The sequence below is a fragment of the Trachurus japonicus genome, chromosome 22 (assembly GCF_045865225.1).
Source record: "Trachurus japonicus isolate A0001 chromosome 22, Traja_1.0".
Taxonomy (NCBI): Eukaryota; Metazoa; Chordata; class Actinopteri; order Carangiformes; family Carangidae; genus Trachurus; species Trachurus japonicus.
This window is the reverse complement of record NC_140928.1, coordinates 30,117,670-30,136,995: the sequence shown is the minus strand read 5'-3', so window position 1 is coordinate 30,136,995 and position 19,326 is coordinate 30,117,670. Positions and strand designations below refer to the sequence as shown.

The following is a 19,326-nucleotide window of genomic DNA, read 5'->3' as shown; positions in this document are numbered from 1 at the left end:
GAAGAGGCAACAGCAGCCTCATCCCGGTGTCAGGGAGACAAATAGTGTGTGATGCTAATGACTGGCTAAAGCTTTTGCCCCTGCTGAGAACAGCCGCTAATATGACTGCTAATAAAGGCACCGTGGAACGCTGTCGCATTCCAGCAGTCGCTCAACTGTCGCCCAAAATTAGCCAAACGGGAGCTTTGCCTCTCCTGCCGCTCCACTCTCCTGCCTCACACAAACGGGGCTCTCTCTTTCTCTCTCTATAACGTTTCTAGTTTTTTTTCTCCCTGCATTAAAGGACCACTTGTTCATACTGTTAAAGAATTTGTTCCATCTAATAACGCCAAGGATGCCCACTCCATAAAATATGAAGTAGTCTTTTTGTGATCTGAAGCTCTTTTCTTTTTTGATTGCTACCTCTCATGCCACACACTCCTCTTGAAGGATTTTGTGATGCTGCCAGGGTACAGAGCTGAAGAGAAGCCGGGTGTTTTTCTCTTCTCCTTCCTTTCCCTGCGCAATTCCCGCAGATTTTTTTTCTTCCCTTTTTTCATTCAAATGCCACCTAATTATTTCCGGAATTTTAATTGCCAAGCGCAGTGAGTGGGATGCGGAGCCTGCGATGACGAATGCTGTAGCCAAGGTCACAGAGAGACAGAGCCAGGGAACGTGGGATGGCGGAGCCGTGGAGGCTTCCTGTGGCTTAGTCATCATGGGGCTTAGGAGCGTCGGGGGCAAACACACCTCTCACGGTGTCACAACAACCTGACAGCTCAGGGACGGGAGGACACCTGAGACCAAAGTTATTCTGCATGCAACGCCTCTTAACACCAGCATGATTAAAAGTCATTTACATAAGAGCGGCCGGTCGCTTTGGATGTGCAGGAGCTTTCAAACTGCATCCAGATATCTCTGGCACCGTAGGTGGAACTTGGAGCACATGTCAGGTTTTGTAGCATGTTAATCTTCCGTGGTTCAGAAGGCCTCTTTGTGACCCAAAATAACAAAGTGTGCTCCTGACTCCTTTAAACATACCATGAAAAAATACACAGCCAAGTATTTATTATTGGCTATTGGCTGATGTTGCTAAGCAGTTACAGCACTGTGATTCAGGAGCAATTGCATTAAAGGGACTACACTGCAAAAACTCAAAATCTTTCCAAGAATATTTGTCTTATTTCTTGTCAAAATGTCTCATTTCTAGTGAAAGCTAATCTCTTTCCGCTTAAAATAAAACTCATCACCTAAAAATTAACTTGTTTTTAGATAATTTTCACTTGTTTCAAACTAATTTTCACTTGAAATAAGTAGAAAAATCAATTGCCAATGAAAGCAGGTTTTTTGTGTTTGTAATAAGAAAGAAAAACTTGCTTTCACTGGGCAGATTTTTCTACTTGTTTCAAGTGAAAATATCCTTGAAAAAAGTAAAAAGTGTCTAAAAACAAGCAACTTTTTATTTGATGAGTCTTATTTTAAGTAAAATGAGATTTGTTTCGACTAGAAATAAGACAAATATTTTTGCAGTGTACGAGGACTTTCAGAAGGCAAAGTGTTTTCACACTACATTTCCCATGAGCCTCCATGCGCCGCTTGGACCGGTGCAAAACGGACGAAAGTGAAAACATTTGCCAAGAATGTTTTCATTCATCAAGAATGAAAGTTGGAGGTTGGAAGACAATCAGATACCGTCGCAGTTCTGACCATAAATGATGCCAACTAGCGGCAGCGTCCGCGAAACCGAAACTAGGAAATGCTGGGCAACTCGACCACTAAATAATAATAACAAAATATCTATAAAGACAAAACCATATATTTATCGAAAATGGACCCATTAACAAGTGGTAACGTAGATTCATCCACATTAAAGGGACAACGAGGAGTTTTGGAAAAGCGAAGCGTTTTCACACTACCTTTATGAGCCTCCGCGCGCACCGTAAAATTCTTTTGACCGGCGCAAGACGGACTCATGTTTTCATTCATCAATAATTAAAGTCAGAGGTTCAAAGAGGTTCAGATACCACCGTAGTTCCGACCATAAACGGCGATTCAGCTACGTTATTCTCATGACTCGTTGCGAAACTGAAAGTAAAGAAATGCTGGTCGGCTCGACCAGCATCTCCGCCACCACTAATAATAACAAAATAACGATAGAGATAGAATGATATATTTATCGAAAATGGGCCCATTAACAAGTGTGGGTAGCGGAGATTCATCCACATTAACGTGAGACTTTTTTATAACCGATTAGAAACTCCTCGTTGTCCCTTTAATATGAGACTCTTTTGTAACCAAAAGCAAACTCCTCTGTGTCTCTTTAATAGCAGCCACTGAGCTATGCTGTGGCTTAACCTTCCTCTTGTGTTTTTAGGTTTTTAATGCATAAAAGTACCACACTATATTTAAACAAATAAAAATTTATATTTACTTTTTTCACAAAATTCTAAAATGCTCCGGTTAAAATGATGACATTTGTGTTGTCAGGGTCGGTTTCAACCTGGTTATAACGATAAGAACAATAATGAGAGTTAAAACTGAAATCATAAGTGCAACACAAACCTTTTCATAGATAAGGAAGCCTAACAACATAACCAAGAGATGAGAAACACATGGGATGATAAATAATTATTTTAGTGTGTTTTACAGCTGATTTAAGACTCAAGTCAAAACCGACCCTAACACAAGAGATGGTAGCAGAAAGCTAACAAGAGGAAGTCAAGGGGTATACTGACAAAACTGGACAGGGGCCCACACCAAAAATGTTAAACCCAACATTTCATGGATAAGGAAGCCTAACAATGTAACCAAGAAAAAAAATTAATTGGATGAAAAAAAAAGTTTTTAGGGTATTTTACAGCTGATTTAAGACTTGAGTCGAAACCGACTCTAACACAAGAGATGGTAACAGAAAGCTAACAAAGACGAAGGTTAATGCGTATAACCACAACAGCTACCTTAAAGCAGAAGTAAGCGATCCGGTCGTTTTGGCTAACTTCTTGTCAGCCGATGGAGTTAGCAGTCCCCGCCCTCGTCCCTACGTCACCACATTCACGCGCATCCCTTGGCTGCACACACAGAGAGGACCGCCCCTTTATGTTGTTCTCTCTCCTCATTGGATAAAGGTTGTAGGATACAAGTAAAGTTTTCTCCTCGGCTTACAGCAGAGCAGAGTGACTGACAGACCTGTGTTTCAGACCAAACACTCTATATAAGTGATTGCTGTTGGAAGATATAACTATTTAAGACTTATATTAACACAAAAATTCCGCTTACTTCTGCTTTAAGAATGCTTTATTGTCGAGACCAAGGTGGAGAGGCAGGAACAGAAGACGGAGCAGCAGAGGAGTGGTGAGGGGCTGCGTCTCTCTCTTTCCTTCCCCCTCACCCTGCTACCTCTCCTTCTCCCCACTCACCTCTCCTCCTCTCCTGCCAGCCCGCCTGCATTGGCAGCTGCTAACCTGCTGGGACTAGCCCTTGATTTATTTGGAGAGGGCCCTGGAACGGAGGGGCCAGGATGAGTGGCATTTTAATGTGCTTTTGAGATGTTTGGTCACAAGCATTATTGATCACAGTGCCGCAGCACACACCAGCCCCCCCCCCTCCTCCTCCTTCCTCCTTCCTCCTTCCTCCCTCACTGTCCCGCAGACTCTCACACTGCCCTGGGGGAGAGGTCTGGCTGTCAAGCAGGGAATGAGTTTCCATGTGGGCTTAGATTAATGAAATGAGGCCCCTGGTTGCAGGGGGTGCAGGGGGTCAGACCATTAAGGAATCCCTGGGCCTGGCGAGATTGAGCCTGCCAGGTGACTGGACCCTGACTGACTGATGGACGTGCGGGACTGAGGAGAGATGGAAGAGAGAGAGGCAGAGGGGAGGATAGATAGGATATTGGCCTGTGGGACACACTGACATGAAAAACAGAGAAAAAAAGAGAGAACAGAAATGGCTTTCTAAGACTGCAGTCCTCCATCCTGCAACAGCCCATTAGCACCTCACCACTGCGATAAGCCTTTTCCATATAGTCGCTTCTCCACAAAAGCAGCACACACTGACTAACAACAACCATTTTCTTACTCTCACACGCAGCCTTGTGCCATTCATTCACATCAGGTCTTGCGCTAAGTAGCGTGGAGCTGGGGAAATGTCCAGAGGTTGTAAAAATAGGAGCCAGGGATATTTCACAGCTGAGTGAACATGCCCAAAGCGTGTTTAGCTCTCTTACACTGGAGCCTGGACAGGGAGTTTATTTGATGGCCAAAACACTCGGTAGAACTCATCATAAGTCGGACCGCGTGGGCGTCTTTGTTCAAACATGCCAAATGTGCGCGGGCCGCTAGGACACGCGCACAAACAGCAGCACACGTTTTGAAGTCACACACTTAAATTGGGGGAGAGGACGGGGGCCCAGGTAGCAGCTCGGGGGCTCTCAGAGGTTCGATGATTGAAATGGATTAAGCCCCTGTGATCAATATCTTGAGCGAAAACACAGATTATCAGATTATCAGATTAGGATCTGTCCCCCTGCTGCCGCGGGGGAGCCAGAGAATACATTAAAACCTGAGGTGCTTTAATCAGGCTACAGGTTGTCTGCCCTCCCCCACACACACAGCCCCAGCCAGGCTGCACTCGCTTCACATCAGAATTCGCTTGTAGGGCAAAGTGTTTGCAGGTACAGAGATCTTCTCATGCCCAGGCAATGAACTGATGCTACTTAAATATGTATGAATGTCCAAATAAAAAGGTTCAGATTTGATCCATTGCAATTGTTGTCAGGAAGAAATTGAACATTTCATTATAAGCACAAATTAGAATTAGAATTAGAATTCCTTTTTTGTCATTTTCCACAAGTTTCCGAACGTCATCTAGGCTATGGTCAAAACCAGAAGTCGGTTTTGCCGGTTTGGAGGAATTGGAATTACGTTTCCTCGACTACCGAAACCATGGAAACGTAAAACATAAAATTCCACCGGAAGAGCAAAACCGGCAAAACAGGCTTTTTTTCAAAACAGGCATTTTTGACGTTCAGAAAAAGTGGATACAAAACCACAATTAAATTTTGGATGCATCTCTCCCGCATAAGTAAAAAAAATATGAGATAAAAATATACGATAAAGAAAAAAAGAAGATTAAGTAATATACAAAAAGTAATACAAAAATATAAAAAGTAATATACAGTAAATACTCTAGATGTGGTGCAAACAGACCTGAGCAAGTAGACATGAGCAAGTCATTTCACATTGTGCAGGTGTTTTTTTTTTGTTTTTTTTTTACATTACAGAGGGGGGGGGGTTTACCTAGGGGCAGTTTAAAGTGTGAATTGCAATTGAGATGAAACTGCCCAGAATGCTCTGTAGCATTTAGTTCAAAGTGTCTATGGGATGCATTTGTGGGGTCTTTGCAGTTAGATCTCTTTCCTGAGGCAGCAGTACAGTAGATGTCCTCCAGTTTTGGGAGCTGCTCAACAGTAACGAGTACATGTCTAATTAAGGTTTGTTGTATGAACTTGAATATTTTTGGCAGCAGAAGGAGTTCCATGGTGTTGCTGGCCTCGCCGTACCAGCTCCTTGTTCTTTGTTCTGAATGTAGTTTCTAAACCACAGCATCCCCTCCATAGATGAGGCTAACAGCTAATGGTTGCTCTCTTATCTCTCCTCTGCAGTGTGTATGGCTGCCCTCTGGCCAAGAAGAGAAAGAGTCTAGACAGACAAACCCTGGAAAGCTCCCCTAAAAGGAGCACCTACCTAGACGACATGGACAACTCCACCATGGAGGAGTGCTACGAGACGGACGGAACTGAGGAGATGGACGACAGGGAAGAGGAGGAGGAGGGAGCTGTGGAGGAGGAGGAGGAGGAAGAGGAGGCGGAAGAGGGAGAGGTGGAGGAGGAGGAGGAGGAGGTGGAAGGCTACATGGACTACAACGTGGAGCAAATGGAGCACGAAGATGGGGAGGTGGAGAGGGGCGAGGAGGAGGAAGAGGAGGAAGAGGAGGTAGAGGTGGAGCAGGAAGAGGAGGAGGAGGGTGAGGAAGAGAGGGTGGACGAGGCGGAGGAGGAGGAGGAGGAGGACGCGGTGGAAGAGGTGGACTATGAAGAGGGAGAAGAGGAGGAGGGAGAGCACGGTCAAGGGCAAGGTGAGAACACTGTCCCATCACACAGCAGCCGACATGGACCGATGTCTCCAACTACTTCTAAAACTTAAAGGTTATAGCTACAACTTTTTCATCAAAAGGATTCATTTTTTTAAAATAATGCATCCACAGAATGTCTAGAGGGGTGCAGAATAAAAGTATTAATTTTACTGAATTTTAAAAAAATAGTATATAAATAATTGTTTAAAGGTTGAATATGTAGAATATTTATTAAAAGCTATATTTTTTCAAAAATAATACATCCATGGGGCCTTTAGAGGGGTAAAGAATGAAAGTATTGCTTTTCCACAAAAAAATTTTTTTTAGTTTGAATTATTATTTTTAATATTTTTGACGGGCTCGACAACTGACTTTCTGTCAACGTTCTGTTTACATTCGTACCTGCCTGTAGCCGACATGTGGCTCAGTTCTCCGCTGTTTTCCTGCCTCCTCCCGGTCGGATGCGTTTGTTTCCAACCAAGCCTTTTTAATAATCAATCGGTGGATCAATGGATTATCATATACTTGTTTGGATGGGTGTATTTGTGTAGTCTTATCTGTCATAAACACGTTTATCGTCGCGGACTTTCGGTGCCACGGAGCTCCTTTTTTTTTTTTTTTTTCCAACTTGAGGAGAGCAGTGACAGCGGAGGCTCTGAGCAGCAGCGGTGTGGAAGGCAGAGAGCCTCCACTCTCCCTGTAACAAGCTACAAGTCATTTATTATGCTGTTAATGACGGTAAAAATGAAACATAAGGTAAATATCCTGCTTAGCTCTCCTCTTCTGCTGTCCTCTGATCAGAGCGGAGTCCCTAGCAACGGCCCGTTTTACCTAGCAACGGTCTGGCAATCGACTGCTGGAATTCTTTTTCTGTTGTTGTTCTTGTAATTCTACATAGTCAACCTTTAATAAATTTTGGCGGGTCCGAAATATATAAATATTTACATCTGGTTACATTGGCAACGTCGGTATGGAATGATCTCTGTGGCAACAGCATTAGAACTTTAGCTACTGCTGTAACTGGCAACCAGTAAAACGGAAGGTTGGAGCAAGAGCAGGTAGTGAGAGTTCTACACCTACTGGCCAGAAGGAATTAAACTTGTAGCTATCACCTTTAAAGGAGCAGTTCACCACATGAGGTAGCATGTTAGCGTAGCACAAAGGCTGGGGCAACGTCCAGCCTGTCTCTGTCTGGACGTATAGCCTACAGACCTACCAACCAGCACCAGTCATGTCAGCGCTTCTTGGCTGGGCAACAGTAAGATCCTGGAGTCTCCACATGGTTGCCTGGCAACTGTCAGCTGAGCCAAGGAATACTTGGGTTCGGAACCCCCAGTAAAACAGCAAACTGTTGTTTTTACATGGCAGTTTTTCTACAAACAACATATAGCCTAATGTTAATTTTTAGCCTGTTCATTGATAGCATTTCATGTCATGACACACTGACACTGCCACACCTGCCCGCTGTACATAATGTCAATATAAATCCCACAGTGAATTATATATATATATAGGCTATATACAAATGTAGGCTATTATCATTCATACCACTTACATATATTTATCCATTATTTATTATTTATTGTATGGCACTACCTCATTGTTTATTTGCTACTGTACAGTACAATCTGGCCATGCACTTTTATTGAACTCATTTTGTATTATTCTCATTCTTATTATTCTTTAACTCATTGTACAGTTGTTGTTGTTGTTGTTGTTGTTGTTGTTGTACGTCTTTTACTGTAATATGTAAGTCAGAGACTAATGCAAAAACAGGGTCATATTCATTGTATGCAACAAAGGCTACTTGGACAATAAATCTGATTCAGATTCAGATTCAGATTCAGGTAGCTGCTCCCAGTCTTTGTGCTGCAGTAGGCTAACAGGCTGCTGGTTGGAGCTTTACATTTATCTCACACAGAGTAACATCAATCTTACCATCTCACTCTGCCATAAAGAATAAAAATATATAAAATGTTATTGTTCCTTTAAAGATTTCTATATACTTAAAAATCATACCATCATTTCCCATGCAGCATCAGTGTACTAGTCCTCTTCTCTTTTTTATGGATTAAATAAAGTGGTTTAGAGAAGTTGGATGTAATCTTCAAACACAGACTGTGTTTTTGCATTAGAATGAGAGGGAGGATGTGACTCTAGCACAGTGTGTTATTCCTATAGCAGCTCATTTTGAAAAACTGCACTGCTATTGAAGTCTAAAGCCACCAGAATCTAGAGGAGAGGAGCAGGCACCAAACTGTCTGTTTTGCTAGTTTCTTGATTTTTTTTTTTTTTTAAGTCTTCAGATTTTTCAACTCTTTTAAAAAAAATATTTAGGAGTAAGAATGTTTCTTATTAGAGCAAATTGATCTAAATTGATGACTAAAAATCAGCGAGGCTCCCCTCTGCAATTATTTTTTCACTGAAAAGTTTTAACCTTCTTCATGAGACACTGGGGAAAAATGCTTTTAACAAACGAATCATTTTTAATATCAAAGGGATCTGAAGCTGGTAGTTGCTGATCCCTTGATATATTTGAATCTCATAGTCATCAGAGGAGCTGTTGACATGAAACATGATACAAAAATACCACCACCTAGTTTTAAGAAGCTCCTGCCCCATATGTCCCCCCCACCCCACTCCACCCCCTGACGTGCCCAACACCAGATTTGGCAGGTTTCTCTCCTGCAGATTCTGCTTTGCACCCCTGCATCACGATTGGACCTGACAGTGCCTTCAAGTCCAATTAAGAGTGAAGCTCTGAGAGAGGAGTGTGTTAACCCTGTTTGGAGCGCACCTCCATACCCACCCAGTGTGGATGTGGCACCTCAGCAGCCATGCTCCTATTTTCTTGCAGACATGTGAAAACATCTCCACAGACTGGTGTTCATTAGAGCCTGCAGACGAGACCTCACCCTTAACTCAGAGACGGTGGACTGTCGCCGCCGTCTCTTCAGCCTGTCAACAGCCTCTCTTTCCATGGGTGGGAACTGATTACCATTTATTTTTGATAAGTGCTATATGCACATGGCGCGATGTGTTTTAAATTCTGCGCTGAGCTCTATAATCATAATGATACTTACCTTCTCTGCAACAGAGGGATACTACGTATGAATCTGCAGCAATTTCCTTAAAAAAAAAAGGCAGAAACTCTTTCCATATGCATCATTACCATGTTCTCCATTCGCTCTACGATAGCAGTGCTGGATGGTTGCTGGGCAGATTCCAATCATCTAAATGTAATAGAGGTGACGTTGTGAAGCTTCTTGGTGTTTCTCAGTGGCATTCACATCTCTGTAGCTAATCCAAAGCCAATTCAGGGCAGGGCAGCCTCTCTGTTCCCTCTTTAATCTGTTTCCCTTCCATATCCCTTTTATGTACCTTGATTGCTCTTCAAATTGCTTTTCTGTGCCATGTTTCATACCAACAAAAATTAAACCCCTGGTGCAGGGGGTTGCAGTAAGAAGCCTTCCACTGTCAAAATATGTGCCTGGTCATTCATGACTGTTCCCTGTTCCCGCTCTAAAGCCCTCAGCCCCCGAGCACCAATATTATATTGCTCTCATTAGACTGGAGTGAGTGTAAGGATGTGTGTATGTGCAGTGTGTGAGAGAGGGAAGTCTGTGTTTGTGTAGCCTGTGTAAATAACTGGATAATATTCCGATTTGTTTTTCTACACATATTCCATGGTCATGGCGTACTTCATATTTGTAACTTTGATCCGATAAAATACACCCAAGTTCAAATCTGTGTATATTGTGATTAGATGTGAAAATTAATATTTCATCACAAACAATCACACTGTGCTTTTTTTTTCCATTTCTATTAATACCATTTATTGTCTTGTGATTTGCTTGTTCCCACCAGAAGTGAAACTCTTTATTTATGATTTTCCATGTGTGGGCCTCTGGGTTCATTTTCTCCACAGGAATGTAAGTGGCAAATGTGACGCCAGTGTGAGCAATGCGCTCTTGGCGGCTCAGGGCGGAAATGTGAAAGGAGAGATTGGAAGTGCTCCAGGAGTGAGTGCTTGAAATTACTGACAGAAGAGGTTCAGTAACCTTTTGCAGCCTGTCAGAATCAATTAGGCAGTGAAAGGAATTCAAAAGGTACTGATGATTGAATGTAAAAAGAACTTTACAAGCAAACGATGAATTGCTGCCGACTGGGGTTCATCTTGTTGTGGAAGGAACACCACATTATCTTGCAGATTTTTAGCACATCCTGCAAAAAAATGATAATGATAATAACAATGTTCTCCCCAATTCAAAGGTTTTCTCACAATGTTTTGGTTTGAAATTGCTGAAAATTAAATAAAATGTCTCCCAATTGCAACTATTTACAGAAATCCTTAGTAGTATTTTTAATCATAAGACCTGTGACAATCTCTTTCTAAAGATATCCAAGAAATTAGGACAAAAAATATACTCGCCAAAGATTTAAGTCCCTTGTTTCACAGATTCTCATTTGCCAGAGCATCTTTCTCTGGAACTTTCCCAAACTGCTATATTTAACTTCCTGTGGTGATTCACAATTCAGAGCACGAGCTGCTGTTAAGACTCTCAAAGTAAATTATTAGGGGAAGCAAAGAGTTCCTTATCCAATTTAGATGGACCAAGCCCAGAAATCTGATTTACCAGTAAAATAGAATGATGGAAATGAAATTACAAGACGTTTGTTCTTTCTGTCCAACAGAGGACGATCAGATGAGCAACGGCGAGAGGGGCGAGGGTGATGGTGGAGGTGGCAGCAGCAGCCATGCCAAATCTGGCCCGACGGCTGAGAAGGACAACAACAACAACGACGAGTATGAAAACTATGACGAACTGGTGGCCAAGTCGCTCCTCAACCTGGGCAAGATCGCAGAAGACGCCGCCAACAGAGCAATGACAGAGTCCGAGATGAACAGCAACTCCTCCAACAGCGCCGAGGAGGAGGAGGATGACGAAGAAGAGGAAGAGGAGGAGGAGGACGACGATGACGAGGAAGAGGAGGAGGAGGAGGAGGAGGAAGAAGAGGAGGAGGAGGAGGAAGAGGAGGAGGAAGATGAAGAGGGGGAAGGGGATGGAACGCAGAGGGCCGATCTAAGTTTGGACGTCGACAGTGACGTTGTCAGGGAGACGGTGGACTCTCTCAAACTGTTGGCTCAGGGTCACGGGGCGGTGCTGTCTGACAACTTAGACGGACAGGAGTTTGAGAACGGTACAGGTGAGAACAGGGACGAGAATGACCGCGCCCGCGGTGACGGGAATGGGAACAATGGTGGTAATGGACAAATGAAGACCACCGGTAATGGACAAATAGAAAACAGCGATGAGGAGGTGTGTCTAAGCAGTCTGGAGTGCCTACGGAACCAGTGCTTCGACCTGGCACGGAAACTAAGCGAAACAAAGTCCTCCGACCGAACTGGACCGCCCCAGCTAAATCTTTTCTCATGCGGAGACCCCAATCAACAGCCCCAACATCACGGCTATGGGGACTTCAGCCACAGCCAGGACGACAGGAGGACGCTTGATAGGAACTATTCCGACATGGACAATCTCATGAAGCTGGAGGAGCAGCTGAGCCCGCGCTCCAAAGCCTTCTCCAGCTGCGCGCAGGACGACCGATATCACACCAACCACCGGGACTTCGACGAGGACACGGCCTCGGTGACGTCGGACAGGTCGGAGGAAGTGTTCGACATGACCAAGGGGAACCTGTCCCTCCTGGAGAAGGCCATTGCACTAGAGTCGGAGCGCGCCAAGGCCATGCGAGATAAGATGGCCGCCGAGGCCGCCAGGAGAGACGGGGTGAGGTATAGCCACGACGACCACGGCCCGCGGCACGGCTACGGCGTGGAGCGTAAAGCCCGCCTCCCTGACGGTATGAAGAAGCCTTTCTACCATAAAGGTGAGTGATTCTTTCCGAACACGGACACGCTCGGATGCACACGGGCTTCCCATTGGAAACCATATCCACACAGGTGTAGGCATGTTTACCTCATTTAACAAGCTCAGGTAAAAAAAAAAAATGTTTGTCTGCCACTGTTGGGCTTTGTATTGTATCTATCCTGCACTGGAGACTAGACAGCCCACATGCATTCTGGGAACCTCACTATAACCCCAGGACAAGCTTTTTCAGCCAATTTGGAAATTCGCATCTCGGTAGCAGCGGGAGCAGCAGCAGCAGCTTATGTTGTTAAAATAGGCCAGCATGGAAACATCAGAGGGTAGGCTTGTCAGGCATAAGTAATGGCAATCTGCACGGCCTGTTAGGACCGCAAATCTCATCCCTGCGATGCAGCTTGGGGTAAAGCTGCCTATTTTTAAACCTGAGCAAGCACTCGGGAGAGGAAGCTACAAAACAGAGGCCGTCTGCCTTCAGAAAGGATTCATTCTGTAGGGAACAAATAATCTTTTTATGTTTGTTTATGACCTAACACTCAGACTGATACTGACTGATACTACAGAGACACAAATATACAAATATTACAAAGACTGTAGTATTCCCTCAGTGGTAACTTAGTGAACGTCTTCTTGTGTACCTACAAAGAGGAGCTGCAGTCACAGACACGCTGCATTGGCATTTGCAGAGGTCTGATCACCGGCTCCCTTGTTTAACTCTTAATTATTCCTCACATCGTAGCCTTTACTGCAACGATACTCAGGCTTAGGTTGGCCCTCCCTCCCCATAAGGAAGCTATCAGATGAGAGCAACAAATAAGAGCATGCTAAATCACAGCAGGGTAATATTACACCTAAATGCCACACAACTCACAGCAGGTATATATTGCTACTTAAATGCCACACAAATGTTAATTTCAAGAGCCTCCTATCGCCCCTGTGTCTGGCTAATGTTGGAATAATGAGAGGACGCCAGACAGTTGCATCACGATAACATCTTTCCCCGGGCAAGATAGGAGCAGACACTCGTTGACCAGGGTTCTTGTGTATGATTTATAAAACAGAACGCGGCGAGGGAGGAGTGTCGGGGTGGAGGTGGTGGTAGTGATAGGGGATGGAGGGGAGGCTTTCAGAGAAGAGACCAGCTCCCAGAGAGAAACATGAGGCTGAGATGAAAATTGAACAGTACCAGAATGACCGATAACGAACGACAGGCCCACTGACTGCACATTAATTATCCAGAGATGGTATGGTAATGGGGGCCATTTGCTATGCAAAGCGCAGACCATCCCCAGCCACAATCAATATCCCCTGCTTTCTAATATGCCTTCCACTCGGCTGCCTCCACTCTGCAATGGAAAAAACGTGGCAGACCGAACGCACAGGCCATCACATATGTGTGTGTGTGTGTGTGTGTGTGTGTGTGTGTGTGTGTGTGTAGGTGTGTGTGCCTCTGTGCAAGTGGAAACGGAGAATTATTTCCAACGTACTGTTCAAACACTAACAGTCAGTGTAATAATGTGCCAGAAAAGAAGCCGTTATTAAGAAGCCACGTTTTACATACGGACCAAGTTCTTTATCAGCATGACTCCCCCCCTCCCCAGCCCTGCTTTTATTGCACCCATGGCAGACAGAGAGAGACATGACGTTGCAATATTGTACCAAACTCATGTGCCCCCACAGTGACATAGATAGATGACAACATCAGGGGATAATGAGCTACATTTTTTTTCTGATTAATGAGACATGGGATTTGGTTTGGTGACTGGCTTGTAAATGTATGAGTAGGTGTGTTCCACGCCGCCTCTTCAGTTTATCCTCCACTCATTTATTCCTCTTGTTGCTCTGGGTTTATTTTCTGTTGGTCAGAATGTGTCCTACAGGTGGAGCTACTCAAAATAGACCCTACCCTGTTTACTTCTCCAATACTACAGTAGGTCCTGATGAAGGTTCAGTCACACAGATGGCTCAGAGTTGACCATCTCACCTCCACGAACAGTTCTTTTTTTATGATACCAATTTTTAATTTTCATGATTTTTAGACAATGCCACAACAAACATAATATACATAACATAAACACATAAACCTAGGACAGGTTACACCTTGCAGTGTACAAATTAGGTACCACATAAACAAACCCAAACAAAATGCAGACAAACAACCAAATTACATATTTTATTGTCTTGTAATAAACTTAATATATTTTCCCCATTTCAACTGATATGTATCGGGGCGGTGTATCATCCTATATGATAACTCTCCATATGCTGCTACTGTACCTAAACAAGTGAACCAGGGACTGGATGGAGGGAGGTCTTCTGATTCCCATTCCCTAACAAGTAACTACAACCCAGCATGATGGCTGTATGGATCCATGTTGTGTGTGGTTCAGGGGTTCCCCTTAAAGGTCCAGCGTCCCTCAGGACATACAAGCTCAGCAGCAGTAGAATGTTTTGACCCATAATTAGTTTAATATTTTAATGAATTGCTGTCCACCACATCTGAGCCTTGGGACAGCCACCATAACAATTGAATATGGGTACCTTATTGTTCTATGAAAAGATATAGGCTTTTGTTGTTGATAGGCAGTGTAAAGTGTATCCCACAAAAGCCACTGCATTTGGACTGTAAGAAGAATCCTTGTCCTTCTTGAGGGTCAGTGTTAAAGGTGGACGGCTGCAGTTGAAGAAACGATGCCAGTTGGCACTCCCTGGTATCCCTGCTTTTTGGTGGTAACCATATCTGATCTGGGCCGGGCTGAAATAGGAGAGCGTGGTTTTGGAAAGGGAAAGACAATCTTCCCCGGTGTGTGTGTGCATGCGTGTGTGTGTGTGTGTGTTTTGGGCCCTCATTGTCACACTCAGGTCAACAAAGTAGCTGTGGCTTTGATGAAGAGAATATTCTTAATTCAAGCTACACTTGAAGATGAAACTCTTTTTGTTGAAGGTCATGAACACTGGAATTTTAATATTTGCCTCTTTTTGTTGAAGGTCATGAACACTGGAATTTTAATATTTAAACAAACTTCATGATAAAAAAAAAAAAAGATCTTTCCACAAGTCAAATATTGTGTCTTTGTCATGACATTTCATCATATAGATCTAGCAACTTTAAATGAGAAATAAATCCACTTATGGTGTAGATATGTGTAATTACAATAGTCAAGAGTAAATGTGGTTTTGGTTTCCGTCAGAGGTTGTTCAACAATATCCTCATTTGTTTTGCTGCATTGACATACTTATATCTACATCTAGAATGTTTAACCTTATACCCATGTGCTGTTTTTTTTATGACATATAAGACATATCATGAGGAAAATAATGTCTGCTAGTCTGATTCTGGGTGAGAACAGACATGTGGCTGAGTCTCTGTAACCATCTGGACATGCACAGCTCTTTCACAGGTGAACCAGGCTCAAACAGCGCAGAAGTGCTTCCTGCCCCAGTTTCCCTTTTTGTGGGGAAACTGTGTTTAATCACATATTAATCATAACCGTTTCCACATAGTTTAAAGGGATATTTCAACATTTTGGCAAATTCTCCTATTGCCATAATCCCTATTTTCATAGCAGTAGGTTCATTACTTTTAATAATCGGTGCATGTTGTTTTTTGATCGGTGGAGCAGAGACGTGAGCTGCTCAGCGGACACAATGGAGACTCAAGGTATTTTCGCCTTTCCCTCATCAAACTAAATACACAATCCAACAACTCCAACAACTCCAAAACACTCTCATGGACAAGTTGTACATTCACCACACTATGAGATAATCATGCATAATTATGTAACATTACGACACATGAACCAAATACTCGGAACTACTTGCACTTTTGAAATCACTCCGACCAGCAGCCGTGTCTGGAATGTAGTTCCTGTTTTGCATTTGCCTCGAAAACAACTCTGTCTCATAACGTTCCATTATTATTTCATAGCGTGGTGAATGTGCAGGTCACAACTTCTCCACGAGAGCGTTTTGGAGTTGTTGGATTGTGTATTTGATGAGTTTGATGAGGGAAATGCGAAAGTACCGCTCACAGTGCAGAGCTCACATCTCTGCCCCGCCGATCTAAAAACAGCTTGCACCGACAATTAAAGGTAATGAACCTACTACTATGACTACAGGGATTATGGCAATGAGCGAATTTGCCAAAATGTTGAACTATCCCTTTAAACATTCGTGGAGAGGAATTTTGAAATCAACTTTCAGGTTAAAACATATACAAGAAGTGAAACCTCCGCAGCCATGTTGGGTATGGGATCACCTCCACATCCCTCTCTGTCCGCAGATGCTTCACGTGCAGACAAGAAGGAGAGCCGGTGTCCGACGCCGGGCTGCGATGGCACGGGTCACGTGACCGGCTTATACCCACACCACCGGAGCCTGTCGGGCTGTCCGCACAAAGACAGGGTGCCACCAGAAAGTAAGCATATCCGTCACACACCAGCCAAAACCAGGCATAGGTTTTAGTTTATTTACCCAACCTGTGGCCTTGATGTCCTTTGATGTTCACGGATCGGCATGTTTCCCGTGACTGCTGCTGTGTGTGTCTGGCACGTCCTGTGTACTTTGCTGTCGTGGTTGAACTGTGTTTGATATTTCAGCGGGGCGTACAGTGAGGGGTCAGACGGGTTGCAGCTGCGCTTCTCCTGTGACATTTTGCATGGGGCCATGGATTTGCTTGCTGATTGCCTGCCTAGTGTGCCGTGGTGATGAGGTGGGAAATGAGGCCTTGGTGATATGCAGATAGTGGCAATGCAGTGATTGGTGAGATGGTCAAGAGCTGTCAATCAGTGATTTTACTTGACTGCAAGAGACCTTCCCCTCTGCTAGATTGACCGACAGTGATTGAAAGCATATGATTTGGGGGTGGGGGTGGGGGGGCTGCATATGGGTTGCATGCTTCTTCACAGCATGGAAGGCCAGTGCATGAATGAGTGATAAGAAAAGGTTAAAGGGACAGTTCAACATTTTGGCAAATTCGCCTGTTGCCATAATCCCTATTGTCTTAGCATCATTACTTTTAATTGTCGGAGCAAGCTGTTTTTAGATCGGTGGGGCAGAGACGTGAGCTCTGCACGGCGCGCAGTATTTCCGGGCTTTCCTTCATCAAACTCATCAAATACACAATCCAACAACTCCAAAACGCTCTGGTGGACAAGTTGTGACCTGCACATTCACCACACACACCACACCACAGATAATAACAGAACGTTATGAGACAGAGTTGTTTTTGAGGTAAATGCGTAGCCGGAACTACATTCCAGACATGACTGCTGGGCGGAGTGATTTCAAAAGTGCAAGGAGTTCTGAGTATTTGCTTCATGTGTTGTAATGTTACATAATTATATGTTATTTGTTATATGTTATTCACATAGCGTGGTGAATTTGCAGGTCACAACTTATCCACCAGAGTGTTTTGGAGTTGTTGGGTTGTGTATTTAGTTTGATGAGGGAAACGTGGAAATACTATGAGCCTCCTTAGCGTTAGCTGAGCAGCTCACGTCTCTGCCCCGCCGATCTAAAAACAGCTTGCACCAACAATTAAAGGCAATGAACCTACTCTTAAAGGGACAACGAGGAGTTTTGGAAAAGCGAAGCGTTTTCACACTACATTTATGAGCCTCTGCGCGCACCGTAAAATTCTTTGACCGGCGCAAGACAGACTCATGTTTTCATTCATCAATAATTAAAGTCAGAGGCTCAAAGAGGTTCACATACCGTCGTAGTTCCAACCATAAACGGCGATTTGGCTGCGTTATTCTCATGACTCGCCACAAAGGAAACGCTGGTCGGCTCGACCAGCATTTCCGCCACCACTAATAATAACAAAATAACGATAGAGACAGAACGATATATTTATCGAAAATGGGCCCATTAACAAGTGTGGGTAGCGGAGATTCATCCACATTAACGTGAGACTTTTTTATAACCGAATAGAAACTCCTCGTTGTCCCTTTAAGAATATAGGGATTATGACAATAGGCAAATTTGCCAAAATGTTGAAATATCCCTTTAATGCTAATTGAATGTTAGCATTGCATTTTTTCACAAAACCTGAAAATGCTCACGGACCTTGATAACACAGTGTCTGCTTCAGTCATACATGCCATGAACCCTATTCATTTATTTGTATTCCCCACTCAATTAAGTTATATTGAATAGAAAGGCACTATCATATCTCTAAGCCACAGATCAAGTGAAGTGGCAATAAACATTAGCCTTGGCTGAATAGTGAGTCTTCCCTTTTGAGAATTCACCCCGGCTATTTAGTCCCATTCACCTTGTGCAAACTTCTCAATAAAAGCCCCTTTACACGTTTCATTAACCGCAGCGTGAAAATCAAGTTATGATCTGCCATGACCCAGACCGCAATCAAAATAAAAGAGGTTTTAATAATGGCAAAGAAATTAGTTACCATTAAAGCCAGGCTTGTAAAGACCAGCGGTGTCACAGATGACACTGTTCTGTGGAGCAACGCTCGCACAAAAGTCCCCCCCCCCCAACCTGAGATGTACTCGTCTACCAGAAATGTGAAATGACTCAGAGCAGTTGACCTTGACTGGGATCAAGAGGCTCGGGATGGAATTTGGAAAGGGCTTGAATTGATTGTCACTGGAGATTTTTGGAATACGATGTCTGTGTTCGTCCTCCTCTTCCTCACTTGTGTTGATCGGGCTGACTTTTGGGGGAATTGATACGAGGAACACAGAACAGGATGCTCAGGAAAAAAAGAAAACACACACAAAAAAAGTTTTCTTCTGGACGTTTGTGTGTGGTATAGAGGGCGCCGTGCTTTGGGCAGCGTGAGCCATCTGTAGGCATCAGCCATAATTAAAAATGATTTCAAAAAATTAAGCAAAATAATTTATTTATATAGTACCTTTAATAACACACATTTGCAAAGTGCTTGACAAAACAACATAGAAATCATGGAAGACAAGTTATGGACCACCCAAGTAATACAGCAATGCAGGCAAAGTAGGGGAGACCAGGGTTGGTTGTAATACTTTTTGTCTCAGCTCCTGTCATGGTGGGGCTCTCAAATTATGACACAAAGTCCCCTAATTTGTCCACTACAAATAGCAATGCCTTAAACTTCTCAAACTATATCACAGAATTCATTATTTTGTGTAACACAACCTGGGGTCAATTGTAACAGTGAGATGGAAAACTAAAAACTGAGACCACACTACAAGATATGCATCTATGTAAGTTTATTTAGCATGTTCCAACACTAAAGCATCTTTCTATGGTTCAGTATGAACAAAAAGAACTCATCACTGATGGCTATATGGTGTGTATCCTAACATTAGGAGAACCTTCTTAAAGAACA

At 43.5% G+C, this 19,326-nt stretch overlaps 1 protein-coding gene across 10 annotated transcripts in view; it reads left to right on the top strand.

Moving 5' to 3' along the window:
• Window positions 1–19,326, top strand: part of myt1lb (myelin transcription factor 1-like, b) — a 113,272-nt gene that overhangs the window by 65,541 nt on the left and 28,405 nt on the right. For all 10 annotated transcript variants that reach the window (XM_085767710.1, XM_085767718.1, XM_085767717.1 and 7 more), the window contains exons 5-7: window positions 5,639–6,111; window positions 10,804–12,000; window positions 16,279–16,413. In XM_085767710.1, the coding sequence (XP_085623836.1) occupies window positions 5,639–6,111; window positions 10,804–12,000; window positions 16,279–16,413 (1,805 nt within the window). The remainder of the gene's footprint in view (window positions 1–5,638; window positions 6,112–10,803; window positions 12,001–16,278; window positions 16,414–19,326) is intronic.